Source organism: Eretmochelys imbricata, chromosome 2 (assembly GCF_965152235.1).
Source record: "Eretmochelys imbricata isolate rEreImb1 chromosome 2, rEreImb1.hap1, whole genome shotgun sequence".
Lineage (NCBI taxonomy): Eukaryota > Metazoa > Chordata > Testudines > Cheloniidae > Eretmochelys > Eretmochelys imbricata.
The window spans coordinates 18412102-18435899 of NC_135573.1; the positions used below are offsets into that span (position 1 = coordinate 18412102).

Sequence of the window (23798 nt, forward strand, 5' to 3'; positions counted from 1 at the left end):
TGAAGCAATTCTGGAGCCAGTTAAAAAAACTTTGGCTGACCCCTTCTTCTCTCCTGCCTATGGCGAAACAGGCAGAATAGAGACACTGTGTCCTTTTTAAGGGTTTTGAACATCTCTGATTTCACTTGCTCCCAGTCTCTTTGGTTGTGGCACTAGCTAATGAGTGGAAGAGGCAGGACACCAAGGGTCAACAGCAAAGAGTAATGAATCAAAGAGGCTGAATTTGTTTGGTTGTAAACTTTATTTGACAGGAGGCCTATTGCTTAGAATTACTAACCAGCAAGCTCTCCTGTGTCACTATGACTTCACTGTATGGGGAGCACTGGGAGCAAAAAACCTACCTGGCTTGACTTAGCTTAATAAGTTTATGGAGGGGATGGTATGATGAGACTTCCTACAATGGCATGTAGCCGATCTGTGACTGCTAGTAGCAAATATCCCAATGGGGCTATGATGATATGATGGGAAACTACATAGTGAGGGCGCTGAGTTACTACAGAGAGTTCTTTCCCAGTTGTTTGGCTGGTGGGTCTTTCCCACATGCTCAGGATCTAACTGATTGCCATATTTGGGGTCGGGAAGGAATTTTCCCCTGGCAGAGACCCTGGGTTTTTTTAACCTTCCTCTGCAGCATGGGGCACAGGTCACTTTCAGATTTAAACAACTGTAAAAGGTGGATTCTCTGTAACTTGAAGTCTTTAAATCATGATTTGAAGACTTCAGTAACTCAGCCAGAGGTTATGGGTCTATTACAGGAGTGGGTGAGTGAGGTTCTGTGGCCTGCAGTGTGCAGAAGGTCAGAGCAGATGATCATGGTCGTTTCTTCTGACCTTAAAGTCTGTGAGTCTATAAAACATCACAACGTTTAAAGACAGCTACTGGAGGACTCCAGGCAGTTCACTCTTATGATAGAGAAGCGTAAGTTGGTGGCAAAGACAGCTCTTCAGGATTGCTTGGATGCGGTGGACTCAGCAGTTCAATGCATGTTATCTGCCATGTCTGTAAGGAGGTGTTCATAGCTGCAGTCTTCCGGTCTCTCTCCTGAAGTACAGCACATCATCCAGGATTTGCCATGTGATGGTCTGTCCCACTTCTTGGAAAAGATGGATGATAGGCTGTGTAACCTAAAAGATTCCAGGACAACACTGAAGTCACTTGGAATCTACATGCTGGTGACAAAGAGTAAACAGTTCTGGCCCCATCAGGCTCACAGATATCAGAATTTTATACCTTGGCACCAAGACCTGCCAAGAAAAAGAGGCAGGAATTACAGGAGACGACAGCCCCCCTTGTCATCTGCGACAAGCAGCAGCCCAGTTTAAATATGCATTTTCACGGGTTTGTCAAAGGCAGCATACCAGTAGTTACAAACCAATTTGTTTCTACCCTATCTTTGCCAGTCCTTCATGCTTGGACTCACACCACATCTTATTGGTGGGTCCTTAGCATAATGGATCTGGGCTATTCCCTGCATTCGTTTCCAACTCCACTTCTCTTCCCATCCCTCTTCAGGGACTGCTCACAAGACCATTCATCAGCGGGAGGTCCAATCTCTCCTTCTAGTGGAAGCCACAGAGAGAGTTCCTCAGGGAAAAATGTTTTTATTCCCACTCTTTCCTTATTCCCAAATCAAAAGGTTGTCTCATTTTTATTTTAGACCTAAGAGAGTTAAACAAATACCTGAAGAAAATAAAGTTCCATATGGTTACCCTAGCTTCCATCATTTCTTCCCTGGAACAGGGCAAATGGTATGCTGCTCTTGACTTTCAGGATGCCTACTTCCAGAGAGCAATCTGTCCAGACCATGGGAAGTTTCTCAGGTTTGTAGTGAATGGGACACTATCAATTCATGGTACTTCCATTCGGCCTGTCAGCAGCCTCTTATGTTTTCACAAAGCACATGGTACCGGTAGCTACATATCTGAGGAGATTGGGAATCCGTGTGTTTCCCTGCCTGCACAACTGGCTGGTGAGAGGCCAGTCCGAGTCTCAAGTGCTGTCCAGTGTGGCCATCATTCAATCCACCTTCAATACACTGGAGCTCTTACTCAGTCTGGACAAACCAATTCTAAAATCTGTGCAGAGAATAGAGTTTACCAGGACACTCCTAGATGCTGCAAAAACCAGAGTGTTTCTTGCCCCATTCAAGGTTCCAAACACTCTGAGACCATGTTGGATCTAAAAGCACATCCTGTTACCACAGTGCACATTTGCCCCAAACTTTTGGGGCACGAGGCAGCATATGTACATACCTATGTAGTACAGCATGACAAACTACTCCTCAGGAGGCTTCAGGGATGGGTAGCATCAATGTATGTCCCCTTTCAACATCTTCTAAACAGAGCGATTCATGTCCAGAGGAAATTTTGTCCTCTCTGAGTTGTTGGACAGACCCTTGGAACGTTTGCATGGGAGTTCCCTTTGTTTCTCCGCAACTAAATCTCATTTTAGTCACAAATGCCTCGTCCCTGTATTGTGGTGTACACGTTGGAATCGTGCAAACTTAATGCTTTTGGTTGTGACAGAATCTGAGGACTCATATAAACTTCAGGGATCTATGTGCTATCCATCTAGTCTACTTGGCCTTCCATCCGTGTATTCTGGGAAAATATCTGCTAGTTTTAACAGACAACACAGCAACTATGTTTTATGTAATCAGACAGGGAGTGGTACATTTGTCCCAAATGTACAAGGAGGCAGTTCTACTTTGGGAGTTCTGCGTAACCAATTCCATTCACCTCTAAGCTGCGTAACTTCCAGGAGAACAGAACATGTTGGCAGATCACCTAAGCTGGTCTTTGCTCACCACACGTGGTCATTACATCGAGACATTGCCAGGTCTATCTTCCGGCTGTGGGGGAACTCCCCAAATGGACCTGTTTGCAGCAAAGGCCAACAGAAAGTGCCATCAGTTCTGTTCCCATGGGGGTCACAGCTCAGGGTCTTTGACAGACACTTTCTGCCTTTCCTCTGATACTATTTCTACTCAGAGCCCTGTTCAAGGCCAAGCAGGATCATGCTTGCCTCACTGACAGCACCAGCGTGGTCTTGGCAACATTGATTCTCGACCCTGCTAGTATTGTTAGCGAGGCCACTTCTACTTCTTCCATTGAATTTACATGTGATTTCTCAAGACCCTGGCTGTCTGCTCCACCTCAAACTACAGGCCTTCCACTTGACAATATGGATGCTTCATGGCTAGCACAGTGGAAATAGTTGCTCGAAAGATGTTCAGGAAGTGCTTTTGAATTGCCGAAAGCCTTCAACTAGACATACTTACCTGGCCAAATTAAAATGTTTTTCTTTGTGGTCTCAACAGAAAAGTCTCTTTCCAGTGCAGGCTTCCATTAGCCATGTTTTGAATTGTCTGTTGCTCCTAAAACATCAAGGTCTGACAGTTCCACTAAAATACATTTGTCAACAATTTCAGTATTCCATCCCTCCAGTGGGTAATAGATTGCTTTTTCTCCAATTCCATAACTATCCGGTTTCTAAAAGGTTGGACAGATTATATCCTCAGGTTCAAGAAGCTGTTTCCTCATGAGATCTCAACATCATGCTAACAAAATTAATGGGACCTCCCTTTGAACCTGTTGTGACTTGCTTCCGACTCCATCTCTCCATGAAAATGGTGTTTCTGATTGTGATTACCTCAGCAAGGAGAGTGGGTGAATTGAGAGCCTTGGTTTGAGAACCTCCGTATTCGGTTTTCCATAAGGATGAAGTTTACCTCCACCCTGACCCAAAATTCTTGACAAAGGTGGTTTCCAATTTCCACATTAACCAAGCAATTTATTTGTCAACTTTTTTCCTGAAGTTTCACAAGCATACACATCAGCAGAAGCTTCATTTACTGGATCTAGGATGTGATTAGCCATCTACTTGACTGCATCAGACTCTTTAGATTTTCAGCCCAGTTATTTGTCACAGTTGCAGATAGTGAAAGATAAATTGGCTTCACTCAGAAGATTTCCTCCGGGATTTCGTCTTGCGTTCGTTTTGCTACCACTTCGCTAATGTCAATGGCTCATTCAACTAGAGTGCAAGCAGCTTCAGCAGCTTTCCTAGCACGAATACCTATCTGAGACATTTACAAAGCAGCAACCTGGTCATCAGTTCACACCTTTGCTGCTCATTATTTAGTTGGGGATTGGTCCTGCTTTGAGCAGGGGGTTGGACTAGATGACCTCCTGAGGTCCCTTCCAACCCTGATATTCTATGATTCTATGATTATACCATTTCCTATCGGTCCAGGAATCATGCCAGTTTTGGGTGGGTTGTTGTACAGTCATTCAGATAGACTCCAAGCTCGCCTCCACGTTAATCTGCTTGTGAGTCACCTACAGCAGAATTAACATGTGCAATCACGCAAAGAAAGGGAAAAAAGGTTACCTACCTTTCTGTAACTTGTTCTTTGAGATATGTAGCACATGTCCATTCGACGACTCGCCCTCCTTCCCCTCTCTGTCGGAATCTATCCGATAAGAAGCAATTGGCAGGGAGCGGCTCTGTGGTGACAGAGGGTGCTTGAGCCGCCCGACGAGTACTGCAGTTCTGACAACTGTGTAGTAGGCACGCACATGTCTTCAGTAGAATGGATACGTGAAACATACCACGAAGAGCAGGTGTGGTAGGTAGGTATGGAAAGGTAGGTAACCATTTCTCCTTTGATTAAAATGTCTATTCATAGATGTTAAAATATGCCCGTTGAAGACCGGACATATCTTTAATGTAAAATGCATGTATGCCATTTAAAAAAAATGTTGCACATTTTTACTTTCAGCTTTAATTATAGCTGCCAGAAGAAAATGAATTTAATTAAATCAGTATAGTTGTCCTTTTTATGGTGATTTTTTCCCTCCAAATTGAGATAGGTTAGGTTTTTTTAATTCATAAGATGCACTTTTTGTGTTAAATACACTTTCTACAAATCCATAATTTGTTTTTACTTGTTGCCCTGTCTGTTTTTCAAGAACTGTGTTGCACAGTTCTGGAAAAAGGAGTCATGAAAGAACCAAATTCAGGGCAAAAGGAAGGATTTTCTAGTGGTTAGAGTGATTGTCTAGGTCTTGGGAGACCAGGTTTCAATTCCGTGCTCTCCCACAGGCTTCCTGTGTGACCTTAGCCAAGTCACTTAATTGCTCTGAGTGCTCTTTCCCCATCTGTAAAATGGGGATAACAGTACTTCCCTACCTCACACAGATATGAGGAAAAATACACTAAAAATGTTGGAAGTTGCCCCATTATTACCAAAAATGGGGACCTTAGGGATCTTCAAAATCGAAAATGACACATATTTTGGGAAAAGAAAATATAGCATCTTGTAAATGGCTACTGCAGTAAGCATGCCAAACTTGTTTGCCTGAAAAGTTATTCCTTTATTTCTCTATGCATTTATAATTCATTCTAGCATCACATGTAATTTTAAATTAATATCCTGGCCCCATTGGTAGTCTTCCCCCTTGATTTCAGTTGGGCCAGGATTTTAAGTGCAATTCAAAATGAAGGTTTACTGTTACCTCCTAAATAATACTTTGTTAAAAACCAAGCAAGGTGAATAGCATAACTGTATAGCAGTACATATACAGTTTTCAGTGCCGATAATCTAATTACAACTTGTAAATTTTAATCTGCTAAAGCCACAGCCATTAATTTATGTGAGAGGAGTGGGAGTTTCACGAATGAGGATACCTTAAGGGGATGAGCTGAAGTTATCTAACCAATCAGCAAGGAAGTCATATTGGTATCTATGTATATGTATATCAGGAACTAGTTCTGTTGTAATCATACAAATATTTTTTCTGTATTTAATCATACATACACACACAAACCCTTCCTGTATATATACACAGTGGCTTTCACATTTTGTATAGCATTGTAAAAAGGATGACAAAGCTGAGAATTGCAGGACACCAAAATGTGTATATGATGACTATATTGGCCCTCCTATACTAAATCTGTGCAATAATGTAATTTTTCTCTGTTTTCATAGCCTAGTCCTATAAAGAAAGAACGTTCTCCAAGACCCCAGAGCTTTTGCCACTCTTCCAGTCTTTCCCCCCAAGACAAAATGACTCTGCCTGGATTTAGCACTCCTAGAGACAAACAAAGACTGTCCTACGGAGCCTTTACAAATCAGATTTTTGTCTCTACAAGCACAGATTCTCCAGCTTCTCCAACAGCAGATGCTCCTCCTCTCCCTCCTAGAAATGCTGGCAAAGGTAAGTCTGTTCGCAAAAATTTAATGGAAACCAAAAATTATTGTTCAATGCTTCTCATAACCAACCTGAACACTTTGTGTTCTTCCAAGATTTAGTGTGCTTTTCCTTCACTTTGTATAATGCTTTTTAATCTAATGAAGTTCACATACTGAAAGCTTGCATTTTACAGTGCTGAAATGAAAAGTTTACAGTAGATTTGTATTTAAGTTGCATCCGACATGAATTATTAAGAATAACAAATACGTACTACAATTCTGTTTTCAAAAAAGCAGCTAATTCATTCTATATAGAAATAATTCTGCTCATGTTATGCTTGTTATTTAAAGCCATTATTTTAACAGTACACTCTGGACGTAAACCCAAACCAAAATCTCAAATCTGAGCCCTTTGAACATCTTGGTAACTAATGAGCGGTGCTTCAGGTTACAGTGCTATGCAGCTTCTGGCAGAGAAGACAGCCAGACCATGAGCAGGCTGGTGAGGTCCCCACTTATCATACTAGGCCCCCCACATGTAGAGCTGCTAGAATGGCTCTGCTGAGCACTAATGTGGGGGAAGGGAAGGTCCTAAGCACTCCACCAGGTGTCCAGCAAACCCCATATTCACGGAAAAACTGAGCAAGAGGCCCCAGGTCTTCACTGAGTGAAACAACCGCTTGGTTTTGTAGGATTAGGATTATCCATGAAGAAGAATTAAGGGTTTGTGCTAAAATTGTTGGTTTCAGAGTAACAGCTGTGTTAGTCTGTATTCGCAAAAAGAAAAGGAGTACTTGTGGCACCTTAGAGACTAACCAATTTATTTGAGCATAAGCTTTCGTGAGCTACAGCTCACTTCATCAGATGCATACTGTGGAAACTGCAGAAGACATTATATACACAGAGACCATGAAACAATACCTTCTCCCACCCCACTCTCCTGCTGGTAATAGCTTATCTAAAGTGATCACTCTCCTTACAATGTGTATGATAATCAAGTTGGGCCATTTCTAGCACAAATCCAGGTTTTCTCACCCTCCGCCGCCCCCCCACCCCCAACTCACTCTCCTGCTGGTATTAGCCCATCCAAAGTGACCACTCTCTTTACAATGTGTATGAAAATCAAGGTGGGCCATTTCCAGCACAAATCCAGGTTTTCTCACCCCTCCCCCCCCCCAAAAAAAACACACACACACAAGCTCACTCTCCTGCTGGTAATAGCTTATCCAAAGTGACCACTCTCCCTACAATGTGCATGATAATCAAGGTGGGCCATTTCCAGCACAAATCCATGTTTTCTCACTCTCCACCCCCATACACACACACAAATTCACTCTCCTGCTGGTAATAGCTCATCCAGACTGACCACTCTCCTTACAATGTGTATGATAATCAAGGTGGGTCATTTCCAGGATAAATCCAAATTTAACCAGAACGTGTGGGGGGGGGGGGCGGGTTAGGAAAAAACAAGAGGAAATAGGCTACCTTGCATAATGACTTAGTCACTCGCAGTCTCTATTTAAGCCTAAATTAATAGTATCCAATTTGCAAATGAATTCCAATTCAGCAGTTTCTCGCTGGATTCTGGATTTGAAGTTTTTTTGTTGTAAGATAGCGACCTTCATGTCTGTAATTGCGTGACCAGAGAGATTGAAGTGTTCTCCGACTGGTTTATGAATGTTATAATTCTTGACATCTGATTTGTGTCCATTTATTCTTTTACGTAGAGACTGTCCAGTTTGACCAATGTACATGGCAGAGGGGCATTGCTGGCACATGATGGCATATATCACATTGGTGGATGTGCAGGTGAACGAGCTGGTCAGTTTGGATGAGCTATTACCAGCAGGAGAGTGAGTTTGTGTGTGTAGGGGGGGTGGGGGGTGAGAAAACCTGGATTTGTGCTGGAAATGGCCCACCTTGATTATCATGCACATTGTAAGGAGAGTGGTCACTTTGGATAAGCTATTACCAGCAGGAGAGTGAGCTTGTGTGTGTGTGTGTTTTTTTGGGGCGGGGGAGGGGTGAGAAAACCTGGATTTGTGCTGGAAATGGCCCACCTTGATTATCATGCACATTGTAGGGAGAGTGGTCACTTTGGATGAACTATTACCAGCAGGAGAGTGAGTTTGGGTGCGGGGGGGGGGGGGGGGGCGGAGGGTGAGAAAACCTGGATTTGTGCTGGAAATGGCCCACCTTGATTATCATACACATTGTAAGGAGAGTGATCACTTTAGATAAGCTATTACCAGCAGGAGAGTGGGGTGGGAGGAGGTATTGTTTCATGGTCTCTGTGTATATAATGTCTTCTGCAGTTTCCACAGTATGCATCCGATGAAGTGAGCTGTAGCTCACAAAAGCTTATGCTCAAATAAATTGGTTAGTCTCTAAGGTGCCACAAGTACTCCTTTTCTTTTTGCTAAAATTGTGTAATCATCACCGTGTGCACTTAACGTAAAGCCATGAGATATTTAATGTTGCCTTTTTTGTGATGAAATAATAAATATTATAATAGTGTTTAAAAGGGAAGAGAATCTCTTACAACTATATTAGTCCTGAAGATTTTTTTCACACCTGATGTATTGTTGCTGTAATAGATGTTAATAGTTTGTTAATCCATTTATACCATACTCATAACATTATGATTTGGAGTGGGCTATTCATCTATGGAATATAATTGTTAGTTTTCTATAATGCACTGAAGTCTAATCTTGAAGCTTTGCTACCATCAAATTTTCTACTTTTTTCTCTCCTGCAGCTTATACAGAGCCAAACTGTTTTTATTTATTTATTTTGATTTTGATTTGTTTTTAAACTAGACTTATGTAAAATGTGCTTAGTGGCTAACAGCATAACATGAGGCTAAAAGCCTTAAGTGAATTTGTCCCCTTGAGTTACAAAGCTGTTACATAACTATGTGCATTTCATTTTCTTGGCTCTTATGTTAGTTTAAATTTTTAAAAGGAATAAAGAAAAGATCTCATTAAAATGTACAGCGTGACACTGGATGCAGTAGTCTCTGTTTGCTTTATAGAACAACAGTTGCATGATTCAGATACCATGCTTGGGAAATACTGTTCCAAGGGCAGCATTAGTCATGTATTGGTGATTTTAGTGTTTCCTGGGTTGTTGTTTTTTTTAATATAGGAAAGTTGCCAATTGACTGCCTAACTAGCCTTGCTGTTCTGTTACACAGTTTCTGTCTTCATCCATTACTCATGGGCTAATGCTCCCCCTCCTGTGGCATTCGGAGGTGGTCCAGTGTTGTTGCTGGAGGCTCCAGGACTAAGCTTCGCTCTTCAGCTAAGGCCACCAGATTTTCTGCCTCTGGTGATGGAGCAAGCTGGTAGTTCAGTTTCTCCCAACCATTTTGTTTTAAAGTCTTTATTATTATTCATTTTCATGCAGTTTTGACTTATTATCTCCTTCCTCCCCTCGATGAGATGAATAGCAGCAGGGCGGTTTCAGCCACCTGGATCTGCTACTGCAGCATCTCCTGTTAGACTCCTTTGCAGAGCTGTCCTAAAAACACCAGACTTAAATCTAAGCGTTGTTCCTTACATAAGGCAGCACTTACAAGATCTATAGAGGGTTCATTATGACCTGCTTGTTACCATCTAGCTGACCTCTGCATTACTAGGGCACGGGGCTCAGAGTCCAGCCAGCCGACCTTGGCACTGCTTGGGCAGTGGGCTCAGAGTCAGATCAGCAAGTCGAGTCCCAACCCTGCCCCAATGTCTCACAGAAAAGCCTGATCAAGAGCTTCTGAGCTTTCGGGTAGAGAGTCTAAGGATGAGGAGAAAGCTGTTTGGTCATTTTAGGGGGTAAGTCTTGCAACAGACATGGGCTGGAGGGGGAAAAAATCCTGAAAGGAACTAGTGTCCCTCCCAGATAGTGAAGTGGGTCCTCAGCTCCCTGGGGAAAGAAGCAGGGCTCCTACACAGCTCTCCTTACTCCCACTATGAATCAGGGGATTCTCAGGATACTCAGGGGTAAGTCCTGCATATCCCATACACTCCCAGAATGACGGAAGCAAATCTGTCCTTCACAAGGCAGTGATTACTCCTGGTAATGAATAAATCGGGAGGAAATATGGGGTTAGCCTCCTCCTCCTTTGTCTTCTCCTCCTGAGGGAGTATTTTCTGGGGCTTTTGTCATACACAGAGTTTCACTCACAGACCGTCTTCTCTACCATGCTCACTGCCCCTCCGCCATGCCCTGTAGGGATGCAGAGAAGCCTGTGTTCCTCCTATGCAGTTCTTCCTCAGGCTGAAGCCTAATTGGGATTGAGCCTGTCTGGCTTTCAGCCCAAGGACCCTTGCTCTGCCAGGGAAAGATGGTCAGACTCTGAAAGGCAGACTCCACCACTCCATAGGCTGGCTCACATTAAAGCCCTAGGAGCACTTCAAGCAGTCTGACCAGAACAGAGGGTCCCCACAAAACTGCACCATCATGGGATTACAGGGAGGTAAATGAGAAATCATAGAATCATAGAATATCAGGGTTGGAAGGGACCTCAGGAGGTCATCTAGTCCAACCCCCTGCTCAAAGCTGGACCAACACCAACTAAATCATCCCAGCCAGGGCTTTGTCAAGCCTGACCTTAAAAACCTCAAAGGAAGGAGATTCCACCACCTCCCTAGGTAACATCTCCTTGTCTGGTGTAAGGTTCCAACAGCTACCAGGGGACTGTGCTAGAGCATGGAGCCAGTCCGTAAGGAGCAGGTAGGTGTTGGGTTCCATTATTTAGCAAGTGGTGTAGTTTTGAAAAAGTTTCTTAATATTGTTTTATATCCTTTGGGATATAAATATAATAAATCTTTTCCAAAGCATGCTGTATACTTAAAGAAAAACACCTCCCTTTAGTCTTTCGTAAGCTGGCTTCAGTCTGCAGTGAAGTTCCTTAGTAGCACGGTTCCATGGTTTTTGCTGAGATGCCACAGTGAAGTGGAAACCATCAAATCTGAGCTTTGTGTGTTGGAATTATTATTTATGTAGGGGATATTACCATGACACTAATTTAACCGCAGATTCCTTTGTTAAATCCAAACGTTGATCATATTTATACAATTGCTCTAAACATGCCTAAAAAGCCTAAATAATAAACAACTTACTACATCCAAAGAGTAACAAAACATTTATAAGCATCTGATCATGATATTTACAAACAGGCTGAACCCAGGAGTTTTAGACCCAATTTAGTCAGTCAGGCATTAACAATGACCCTTCAGGAGTTCACCCTTTTGTACCCTTTTCATAAACCAGTGATCGCATTGCCTGTTACTAACTTAGCTAAAAACCATGTTGGGGCCAGTTTCAGGTCATTGCTGGTTCAATGTGCACAATTTTTTCTTATTATTAACTAATTATATTATAACTGGGGTTTCTTCTGCCCTTTATCTTTATCAATTACCCTTCAGGGCTAGCTTTTCCAGTTAAGCCATATTCTTTCAAGGCCTTCTCACAACTGCTAGCAAAACCAGCACTGTACACACAAACCATGAAGCATTTTTTTTTATTTAACTAAGCTAATTTAACTTGTTCTAGCCTACAGTGTGGGGGAAGGAAGGCAAGTTAAAAATCATTTATGTACTGAATGCCCCTCTTACCCATGGTTTTTAGTGCATTTGATGTCTAAAAATTAACTTGGTTTATTTTTTAAAACTGTGTGCATGTATATGGATTTATAAATTACAGTATGTCAATTTGTGTGTGTGTGTATAGCTAATGTTTTTGCAAGTTATTTTTATATTTCTGCATATATTAGTTAGTGTAAGACTGGGTCTTTTGGTTGGTAACTTTTCAGCTGGAGTTTTAAAAGCTGCAGAAATTGATGTGTTTGCTCCCTACATTTCATCGAGGAAAAAGGGTATGTTAGGTCTTGTCTATGTGATAAAAGTTGCACCAGTTGAAGTTAAATAGGCATACCTATTTATGTTAAACTGGTGCAAATCCCTGCATGGACATGCTTATTTTGTTAAAAGGTTGGCTTATTTTGGTTTAGCTAAAACTGATTACTTAGATTAATTTATGCTAAACCAAAATAAGCCTGGTTTAAAAGTGAAATAAGTGTGTCCACACTTTTTGGCACCAGTTCAAATAAATCGGTTTAAAAATCACATCTTTAGTTAAACTGGCTCAACTTTCTCACGTAAAAACAAGTCCTCAGTAATACTTAGTGAGAAAGTCAGTTGAATTTCAATTTCCATAATTCTGACAAGCTTCAGTTGTCTGATAGGTCTGCTGGTTAGTGTGTTGTTTTTGTAATGTTTTTTTTTAAACTGACAACCAAAAAGTAGCATGGCTCAACCCATTAGTTTCACTGATCTTAATTAAATCTCTGCAAATGTTTAGTGACAAACCCAGTATTCAGGGTAATGTTGCCAGCTAGTTTTTCTAGTCCTGTTGTAAAGGTTTGGGGCAAATATGGGTCATTTTCACAATTTTAGGTGAAAATTAAGAAAATCTAAGTGGCTTTGCCAGTTTTCATCAGAAGACTTAATCAAAACCCTCCGATTTAGGTCTGTTTGGATTTTGAGCTGCTGGATGCATTTGATTTCCAAACTTGAAGCAAAACACAGTGTGTCAACCCATATACATTGAAAGCACAGCTCTGACTTTAATGCTCTTAGACTATATTATGACAGTCTTTCCTTACTAAATGCATACACAACTAATTTTTAAAGAAAAGTGCTTCTAGCTATGTGTTTTGTTGTATTTCATTGTCTTGTGTTTTTGATTTAGGTAAAACGACCTATTTCACTCTTGTTTATATCTTGTTTTGTTAGTCTTGATTCGCTATACTGTTAATTTTCCAGTACTTTTAATAGGAAGAGAGACCTGATAGGACGCAAGTATGAATATATGAAAATTTATATGAAGTAACTTGATATAAGTTGTTAATTGTAGGTTTTGGCTTATTTTACAGGAGAAATTTAGAGTTGACAGTTGTAAGTATAGGGTATAGTTAATGTTCAGTCAATTTATTCTGCTTATGTCCTAAAGAGTAGTAGTGTGCTTGTGATCAGTATTTCTCAAATGTTGGCAGTAAGAGCTTGACGAGTAAAGAAAGGATATTGTCTGAAATGATTAATCTAATCAAACAGAGCTTTTAAATAATACCAATGAGCAATTTATATTTCTCATAAGAATTTTGAAAAAAATAGCAATATTTGTTATGAAAGTATCATTTTTAACACAAACTTATCACTTTCCTTTGCAGTACGTGTCCTACCATTAACTGGAATACTGGTTCTGCCATACCTCTCATGCAGTGGTAAAAAAATATATACTTTAGGTTCTCCCACTACAAAAAAAAATTATTTGATGGATGGTAACAGCTTTGCATGTTGTCACTGGTACACAAATTAATATATAGAACATGTACTAACTCCACAAAAGCTGAAGTACACTCACTGTTAATTGCAGGCCTCTTACAATTATTTTAACTTCCCACAGAATGTTTTTAATTGCTGCACAGATAAATATCTTAAGGCTAGAAAATTTAATTTTAAATTACATGTTCTGTTAAACATTTTCTAACTTACCTTGTATAAATTTATGCTATTCTGAGTTTTGATCGTTACAGGGAAGATAGTAATATTTTTATCAATATAGGTTGAACCTCTCATCCGGTACTCCCTGGTCTGGCAACATCCATTGTCTGGCATAGTCGCCGACTCCATGGGTGCTCCAGGGCTGGAGCACCCACAGGAAAAATTAGTGGGTGCGGAGCATCCACTGGCACCAAGCTCCCCCCTCTGCCGTCCTTCCCCTTCGCCTCTCGTGCGCCGGAGGCCCCACACTTACCAACTCCTCCTTCTCCCTCCCAGCGCTTCCGGAGCACCGCAAACAGCTGATTCACAGCGTTCAAGCTCTGGGAGGCGGGGGGCGGTGGGGGGAGGACCTGGAGCCGTCCTCAGAGCCCCCGGGAAGGGGGCTGGCAGCCGGGACCGGACTAGAGTGGTTCAACCTGTACTAAACATATCATTACAGACCTTAGTATCATTCCATCACCTGTTTCAGTTATAAAAAACAGATTGCAGTTCGTTTTTTCCACAATAGTGTTTCCTGAAAATCCAACAATTTGACTTTCTGTCATTCTGAAACTAGCTATTTCCCTGAATATATTTTAGATGGTTTTCCCTATATTCCTTATTTTCCTGAAAAGAAACTTATCTTTGGTAAATGTTACCCACTACTTTCCCTAAAAGGGGGGGGGGTGTTGTTTAGTGATTAGAACAGGAGAGTGGTTGGGTTTATTAGCATCGGCGAAATCACTGTGAGTATTATTAATTTGTATTACTGGAACAGCTAAGACCCCTAGTCATAGATTAGGACCCCCCATTGTGTTAGCTGCTGTACAAACAGCGAATGAAAAGGCAGTCCCTGCCTGCAAGAAGTTTACAATTTAAGTATAAGACAAGAGACCACAAATGGCTACACACAGGGAATAGAAAGGAAACAATGAGACGGAATTGGTCACCACTGCAAACCAACAATGTAACCGTTTTTTAGGCGAAACTTCTCTGTGTCTGTTTATGCCATCTATAAAATGGGTATAACACTACCTATCTCACAATGTATGTTGCAAGTCTTAAAATTTGCAAAGTGATTTGAAATCCTTCTACTGAAAGGAGTTATATGTTAATTATTTCTATTGTACCATCCATAAGTTTCACATGTTAGAATGTGAACATTTGAAAACTATAAAATTATAAACGTTTTAAACTCCTTCTGTGGTACCTATAGACATGTTAGTATCATGAGGTATTAAAAATGCGTACACTCTATCTCAGTTTTAGTCACAAGTTTTTTCTATTTAATTTTACTTTTGGTTTTTGAAATATATATTCTTAGTCAAGTTCTTGCTTTGCATTACTAATAAAAAGAGAGAGATCTTATTCAATTTACTTCCTCTTGAGTTTGAAGCTTTATGTTGCCTTAATTTAAATGGCAGTATATAGTGCTAATTCAGGATACTTTCTCCATTTTTTGAATGAAGCTTGGATTTTTTGTTCTGTAGTTCAGCTGGAAGGACTGATAAAGATGGTATGTACTTCCATCAATTGGTCACTAGGGGGTGATCGGGTAAAACTGTAAGAACTTTAATGGTTTGCATTTATCAGATCCATGTGTCAGCACATGTACCTCCAAAGTGGAGATTTCAAATAATTACCTCTTTTCTTCTGTCCTTGTGTAGCAAACAAATATGTTGCATTAACTGTGACTTTAGAATAATGTTAGCAGCAGCACAATGAGTACTGAACTCCTTCTAACGACCTCCTGAGGTCCCTTCCAACCCTGAGATTCTGTGATTCTAAGGTTATATTTTGAGCTGCTGTTGGTTTGTAGCACTTCACAAAATCATTCATATAAAATAAAATGAAGAGCTTCTGTGTTGCACAAGTCTACAGAATCCTCAATCTAGATTTATATCACCAAAACTGTCTATATGTTTATTGGGAGAATTGTATTGCTTAAAGTTAGCTTTTTTTATAATGAAATTTTAAAAGATACAGAAATTATTCACATAGAAACTAAATGATAAAATTAGTATAGAAGAAGTGCATTAATTTGCACTCATGTCTGAGAGAATTGCAAATTACTGAATTGGTGAATAAGTTAAACAAAAATAGCAAGGATAATTCATTGCAAAATTTATAGTAATTTGTTCATACATTTGACATGTAATTTGGTTCACATTATTTTTACATACACGTTTTGCAGTACACGTGTAAAAGTAACATATTATTCATAATATCCACTCAGAGCTCTGTATTTTCTGAGGGAGGAAACAGCACTGCTTGTGTGCAAATTATGGCGTATATTGATTAGCAAACTGCAAATTAGCAAGGTTCTACTGTATGACTTAAACAAGAGACCATATTATTATTTAAATCATAAGTAATATTCAATGTATATTTAGGCAGGTTTTGAATGGAGGAATAATTAAGTATTCATAGATAGATGCTATTTTTAATGCCTAAATCTTGCAATAAGTGCTATGTGGGCAGATCCCTGCATCTGAACAGAGTCTCGGACTAGTAAGGCTCTATCCAGTCAAAGGCCCATGCAGAGCTCATTGCAGGACCATGGCCAAAAAATGCATTATTACTTTATTGTAATGGCAAGAGTATTTGGAGCCATTCTAAACAAATACTATATACGTTTAAAATGGGGTTTTGTAATGTCTATTTCTTATCCACTAGGTTTAACGCTTTGTCATGCACTATATATTTAATCCACACACAAACAGTAGCAATTAACAATAGAAAAATGAATTTATTTTGGAAACCTATTTCTTAGCATTCAAGGAAAGTTTGCTAAAGGAAAAGAATTATAAAACCTTGTTAGTCACATTAGCTATGATATGATGCTCTGAAGCTATAATACTGACAGCATGCTAAAAGATTTAGTTTGTTGTTTCATTGTGGTATGGAGATTTTATAAATAGTAATTCTTAAACCCTAATTGAAGTACTTTATCTTCAATAAATAGTGTATAAAGATTTAAAACATTTTCTGCAGTTTTTAACAATGTCTAAAATTATAAATCCTGCAGTGATTAACCTTATGTGAATGTACATTTTAAAATATATGTTTGTCATTTATTGTCAAATTGCATACTGTCATATTACAATTAAAAATGGCTAAAAGGTGATGGGTATGTCATTAATCTCAACAGTGTTTTGGCATGGCTTATTTTTGTTTTCAGTCCTTTGCTCCATTTTACTATATTCTGATTCTGAATTCTTCAGTGCTACTTTGATGTTACACATCCTGTATTGGTAAGATTTTTTTGTTAATTTTACAGGTCCACCTTCAACCCTTCCTCTAAGTACTCAACCCTCCAGTGGCAGCTCCACTCTTTCCAAGAAGAGACCACCTCCCCCACCCCCTGGACATAAAAGAACCCTCTCTGACCCACCAAGCCCGCTACCTCATGGACCCCAGAATAAGGGCCTAATTCCTTGGGGTGAGTTTTAGAAATGTAAAATAAAACAAAACGTAAGATGGCTGGTGTATATTACTTGCTTCTCTTAGTCAGTGCTAACTGTCCATTGCTGCTATATTTTATGGAATTTCAGAACAATTCCATCCTCAAATAAATCCCCAGGCTCTCTGTGATGTTGCCTGTATCAGTCCAGAGACTGGCAGGGTTTACATCTTTCTGCCAGTAGCAGGATGTAAAAAACAGATTAAGTATTTGTATAATGGGATACTTTGCTGACAAAAACTTTATAGAAACATTTATTACAGACCTATCCAGATAGGCACTTTCTTTTCATAGTAAAGACTAACTAGCCCAGTCAAACTTCTGCTTCTATTTGTAAATCCTGCCTACTCCTGGTAGCTGACACTCTTAGAGGAATTCCTTTGTCATGATAAAGACAAATCTTTTCTGAGGGAAAGTTGCCACCATTCATAAAACCAGCCCAGGCACACCACATTCTTCTTTATCCTAAGGCTAGGTCTATAATACAGGCCTATATTGGTATAACTACATTGCTCAGGGGTGTGAAAAATCCACACCTCTGAGCAGCATAGTTATACTGACTTAACCCCCTTCCGCTCACTAGTAGACAGCACTATGTACATAGCTGCCCCGCCCCTCAGGGAGATGGATTAACTATGCTCACTGTAGCTCACGAAAGCTTATGCTCAAATAAAATGATTAGTCTCTAAGGTGCCACAAGTACTCCTTTTCTGTTTGCGAATACAGGCTAACACAGCTGCTACTCTGAAACCTGTCATTATGCTGACAAGAGAAGCTCTCCTGTTGGCATAGTAGCATCTTCACTAAAGCACTACAGTGGCACACCAGCAGCATTGTACGTGAAGAGAAGCCCTTAGAAAAAATGAGGGGAGGAATTGGTGCAAAGCAAAATGCTATTGTTGCCCCTTTTCAACCAGAGTGGCTAGTCAGAGTTTGGGACCCTCAGGGTGTTCCAGTTAGAAGTAGAAATTGATAGAGTCTTGCATTTTCTTTCATGTAATCTTGTTTATTTACATGGTATGTACAAAGTCTCTGCTTCTCCGAGCTCAAGAGGAATCAAAAACAAGAGGAGCAGTTTCTTGCTTTACAACCCCAAGCCTCTTGGGCTAACAGACCCAAAAGCTCTCTCCCTCACTTTTTCCAGTGTCATGCTGTGCTCTCCGGCTGCTGCTGGGCTTTCTTGGTTTTTTTCCCTCTGTGTCTCTCTCTTTCTGGTCTGTTTTCAGTTTCTCTGTGTTCTACCTACATACACACAGACCACAAACAATACTCAGCAAAACTCTCTGTCCACACAGTCCAAATTCCTGGGCAGATTCACGACACCTGCTTTTGTTTGTTTTTGTTTTTATTACAGGTAAACATGCACATATGCAAGAGAAAATAAATCAAACCTCACTTAATATTTTGATCAACTATTTAAAAGAGTCTGTAGACATTACTGACAGATACTAGTGAAAGTGTCTGGCACTGATGATACATAGAGTCTCAGTGTTAAAAAAAAAAAAATCTATACCAAGAGAGATGTTTCAGTCCAATGGCCACTCAACAAAAAATGCCTTTTCCAGTCAACACCGTTTCATCTTAGGTCGGAGGCTTCAGATTAAACTTATTCTGACAGTTATATTGATTGAAGGATGTGTTCACACCCACTCTCAAAGAGGTTTGTGATTGATGCAGTCATCAGTATCTGTCAGCATAATGCTATGTGCAGTAAACATTTGATACTGCTGCAAGTAAATACAGATGGATATATTTTTCTGGGGTATTTCCAAGTGAATATCACAGATGTCCCAAATGTTTTTTTTCTGCCAGATATAGCTTTTTGGACACAATGCATCTCAGGCCCATGTGATTTTACTCTGCACAGACTAAAGCTGGCAGGATTTCCCTAAGCCCCTGTACCTTTAGGATTTAGGTCCAAAAATTGTTTAATGGGTCACTCACACTTTACTCAGATTGCTGTGGCTGTCCTATTCTAAAGCTAAAATCTCTAACAAACATAAAAGCCATATAATTAGTCCAGTCAGCAACCTTTGGGCTTACACTAGATCCCAGTCTGATTCCAGTACTGATTTGTCTGTCATCTGTATTTGAGACTCAGGTCAGATTCCAGTATGAGAGATGAAAAAGCCCAATGAAAGTGAAAGTTGCTAAAAAGGAAAATATACACCTCTTTGTTACATTCATCATACCTCTACTTTCTTAAAAAGTTGAGAAGTGAAGAGAGGCTTTGCAGCATTCCCTGAAGCACGTCCTTGGCTAGTTCAGGACGAAGTGGGGAGTGCATTCATAGATTGAAAGGCCAGAAGGGGTCCGCAACCTATGGCACGTGTGCTGATTTTTAATGGCACGCTTCTGCCTGCCCCACACATCCCAGCCCTGACTCCAGCACCCCCTACACATGCCCCCAGCCCTCTGCCCTGACTCCTACACCCTCCTCAAACACCTCCAGTCCCCCCACACCCCATGCCCTGACTCTTGCACCCCCCACATTCCCACCCCCACCCTGAGCACCAAACAGGAGCTCCTGCGCACACACACACACCCCACATTCCCACCTGCACCCCTCGCACCAAATGGGAGCTGCCCAGGTAAGCACTCCACACCCAACCCTCCTGCCCCAACCCTGAGCCCCCTCCCTCATTCTAGCTCCTGGCCAGACCCTACACCCCAACCCCCAACCTGCTCCTTCACCCCCAGCCCTGTGCTCAGTGCACTCCCACCCTCAGCTCAGTGCAGAGAGAGAGGAAGAGAATGGGCTCGAACTAGGGAGAAGGCAGGTACCCACTCTATGTGGGCAAGGCTGGGCTCCCAGACCGGCAGCGGGCTGAGCGGGGCGGCAGCCGGAACCCTGGCTGGCAGGAGCCGGTGGACGGAACCCCAAACTGGCAGCGGGCTGAGTGTCAGCGGGCTGAGCCGCTCAGCACACTGCCAGTCTGGGGTTCTGGCTGCTGGCCCCTGGCCATCCGGGGTCCTGGCCGCAGGCCCCACTCAGCCTGTTGCTGGCCTAGGTGAACGGAACCCCAGGCTGGCAGTGGGCTGAGTTGGCCAGCAGCGTGAGATCAGCATTTTAATTTAATTTTAAATGAAGCTTCTTAAACATTTTGAAAACCTTGTTTACTTTACATATGACAATAGTTTAGTTATATAATATATAGACTTATAGAGAGAGACCTTCTAAAAATGTTAAAATGCATTACTGGCACGCGAAACCTTAAATTAAAGTGAATAAATGAAGACTCGGCACACCACTTCTGAAAGGTTGCCGACCTCTGATCTAGCCTGACCTCCTGTATTACACAGGCCATAGAACTAATAATAATTCCTAAATCATATCTTTTAGAAAAACATCCGATCTTGATTTAAAAATTGTCAGCGATTTCCGGTTATTAATTATTCTCCCTGTTAAAAATTTACACTTTATTTCCACTCTGAATTTGTTTAACTTCAACTTCCAGCCATTGGATTGTATTATACCTTTCTCTGCTAGATTAAAGAACCAATTATTAAATATTTGTTCCTCATGTGGATGCTTATAGACTGTACTCAAGTTACCCCTTAACCTTCTCCTTGTTAAAATAAATAGATTGATTTATTTCAATCTATCATTATAATCATTCTTGTGGCTCTTCTCTGAACCCTCCCCAATTTATCAACATCCTTCTTAATTCTGGGCACTTGGACTGGTGCAGTATTCCAGCCGTGATCGCAACAGTGCCCAATATAGAGATAAGGTCACCTTTCTACTCCTGCGTAAGATTCCCCTGTTTATGCATCCCAGGATCACATTAGCTCTTTTGGCCACAGCATCACACCGGGAGTTAATGTTCTGCTGATTACCCTCCAAATCTTTTTCAGTCATAGCTTCCAGGAATAGAGTCGTTCCCCCACTTTGTAAGTATGGTCTACAGTTCTTTGTTCCTAGAAATATACATTCACAGTTAGCCATATTAAAATGCATATTGTTTGGTTGCACCCCATTTGCCAAGCAGTCCAGATTTGCTCTGAATCAGTGACCCGTCCTCTTCATTATTTACCACTCCCCCAATTTGTGTGTCATTGCAAACTTTTATCAGTGATGACTTTGTTTTCTTCCAGGTCAGTGATAAAATGTTAAATAGAATAGAGCCAAAAAACGATCCTTCTGGGACCCCACTGGAAACGCACCTGTTCAATGACATTTCCCTGTTTATATTTTGAGACACCAATTAGCCAATTTTTAATTCATTCAATGTGTGCCATGTTAATTTTATATCATTCTAGTTTTTTAATCAAAATGTTGTGTGGTACCAAAATCAAACGCCTTAGAGAAGTCTAAATATGTTACATCAACACTGTTATCCTTATTGACCAAACTTGTAATCTCATCAAAAAAAGATATCAAGTTAGTTTAACAGGATCTATTTTCCATAAAATCACGTTGATTTGCATTAATTACAGTACCCTCCTTTAATTCTTTATTAACTGAGTCCTGTATCAGCCGCTCCATTATTTTGCCCAGGATTGATGTCAGGCTGACAGGCCTATAACTACCTGGATCGTCATCTTTACCTTTTTTAAAAATTGGCACAACATTACTTTTCTTCCAATCTTGTGGAACTTCCTCAGTACTCCAAGACTTATTGAAAATCAACATAATAGTCCAGTGAGCTCCTTAGCCAGCTCTTTTAAACTCTTAGATGCAAGTTAAATGAACCTGCTGATTTAAAAAACATCTAACTTTAGTAGCTTCTGTTACCCTGAGTTTTCAGAACCCAAAGCAGTGGTAATTTAACTGTTTCTCTCCATGTGGTATCAGGAATAAATCAGTGGGGGCACACCTCCGTCTGATACATGATTGATACAAACCAAAATGCTTTTATCTAAAACTACTTTTTAATGAGGTCTCAAGCACACACACACATATATACCAGTAAATTCAAAGCATTCCAAACATTTATAGTTACCCAAAAGTCTGAAATTGTTTCAAGAAATCAGCAGCCAGGCTTCAGGTGGCCCCCTCCTTCTATCTAGCTGCTGAGGAACGTAGGTGTCAGATCCTTTCCCAAGAAAAAGCTTCCTCTGACTGCTCCAAAGAACACTTTCTAACAAAATCTTTTATAAATTTTATCAGACAAAGCACATAAATCATAATAGCCCCTAATAGGCTAACAATTTCCATGGCAACAGCCAATAACAATTCAGTATTCTTCTTATCGGCAAAGCATTTCTAGCCATAACAATAAAACTTACATGTCAGTGGCACGTAAAACCAAGGCTATCCAAAAATTCCTTCTATTTTCATGGAAGCTTAACTCCCTGTCCCAGCCTCCCATTCTGATTAGCAGAACTGCAAAAATGCAGCTGCACGGCCTTGCCTCTCACGGTCTATTTCTAGCTAGGTGATGACTGGGTTTTAGCTGGCAGTGTTTGAACATACAAAATGGAAAGAATGTCAAATTCTGCAGATACGCTGCTCGCTAACATTCTCCAGAGATACTAATGTGTTGTTATCAACATACGATGAGACTGTATCATCAGTTTTTCCCCAAATACAGAACAGAAATATTTATTGAACACTTCTGCCTTTTCTGCATTATTATTGATAATTCCACCATTTCAATCTAGTAATGCACCAATACATTGTCAGGATTCTTTTTGTTCCTACTATATTTTAAAAACACCTTCTTATTGTTAACTCTTCAGGCCACACGTTTCTCCTTATGTTCATTTGCTTCCCTTATCAATTTTCTGCAATTCCTAATTTTGATTTATATTCATATCTTCCATTTGTTATGTTTTCTTTTTTTATAGCTGTCTTCACTTCCCCCCGATGCATCTGGGGGTGGGGGGGGAATGTTAGCCCACGAAAACTTATGCCCAAATAAATTTGTTAGCCTCTAAGGTGCCACAAGTACTCCTTGTTCTTTTCACTTCCCAGTAAACCAAAGTCAGGGACACTCACGAAGAACACACTTTGAGATTTTGGAGCTAGTGAAAAACAAACTAACAAAAAAAACTCTTCTTTTAAAGCTTTCGTTACTAGATGGATAGTTCAGTTAACTAATCAGACCCCTAACTGAACATTATCAGTCAGGAAGTCAGATCCTCTGGCTCCGAGTCTGAGTGAAATTGCTTCGTAGATCTCAGAAAATTATTTCTCCTACAACTACAAGGTGGACAGGTTGTCTTCAAGCAGGCAGGTCTCAGCAAAAAAAAAAAACAAAAAAGGCTTTTTTATTCATGATATAAAAATCCTTCATTGTCCAGCGCTTTCTGAGTTACTATGCCTTGGGGCCCACCTACTCTAACAGTGGAATTTTTATAAATGCTTACGATTAGCCTAACTCTGCTCCCTTTTGAAGTCAATGGAAGTTTCTTTACTATTGACTTCGGTGGAAGCTCAGTTAAGCTGTTGCTGAATGATTTTGAAAATCTCAATGTAATCTTCTTATCGGATATGGAGCTTTCCAAACCCATTTGCAGTGCAGAGACCTCAGATCAAATCTAGTCAGAGGGCAGAGCACATAAAGTTTCCTTATCTTGTCAAATTTTTTTATCAACTTTCCCTTTATATTTTTAGTAGTTTACATTTAACACAGTGCTCCTTCCTTAGATATTTTTA

The 23798-nt window shown here is 40.5% G+C and overlaps 1 protein-coding gene across 3 annotated transcripts in view; it reads left to right on the forward strand.

Moving 5' to 3' along the window:
• Positions 1-23798, forward strand: part of ASAP1 (ArfGAP with SH3 domain, ankyrin repeat and PH domain 1) — a 333180-nt gene that overhangs the window by 282902 nt on the left and 26480 nt on the right. For 2 of the 3 annotated variants that reach the window (XM_077809790.1, XM_077809792.1), the window contains 3 exons: positions 5993-6221; positions 13419-13472; positions 17012-17173. In XM_077809790.1, coding sequence (XP_077665916.1) covers positions 5993-6221; positions 13419-13472; positions 17012-17173 — 445 coding nt within the window. The remainder of the gene's footprint in view (positions 1-5992; positions 6222-13418; positions 13473-17011; positions 17174-23798) is intronic. The other variant, XM_077809791.1, reaches the window with a different exon arrangement.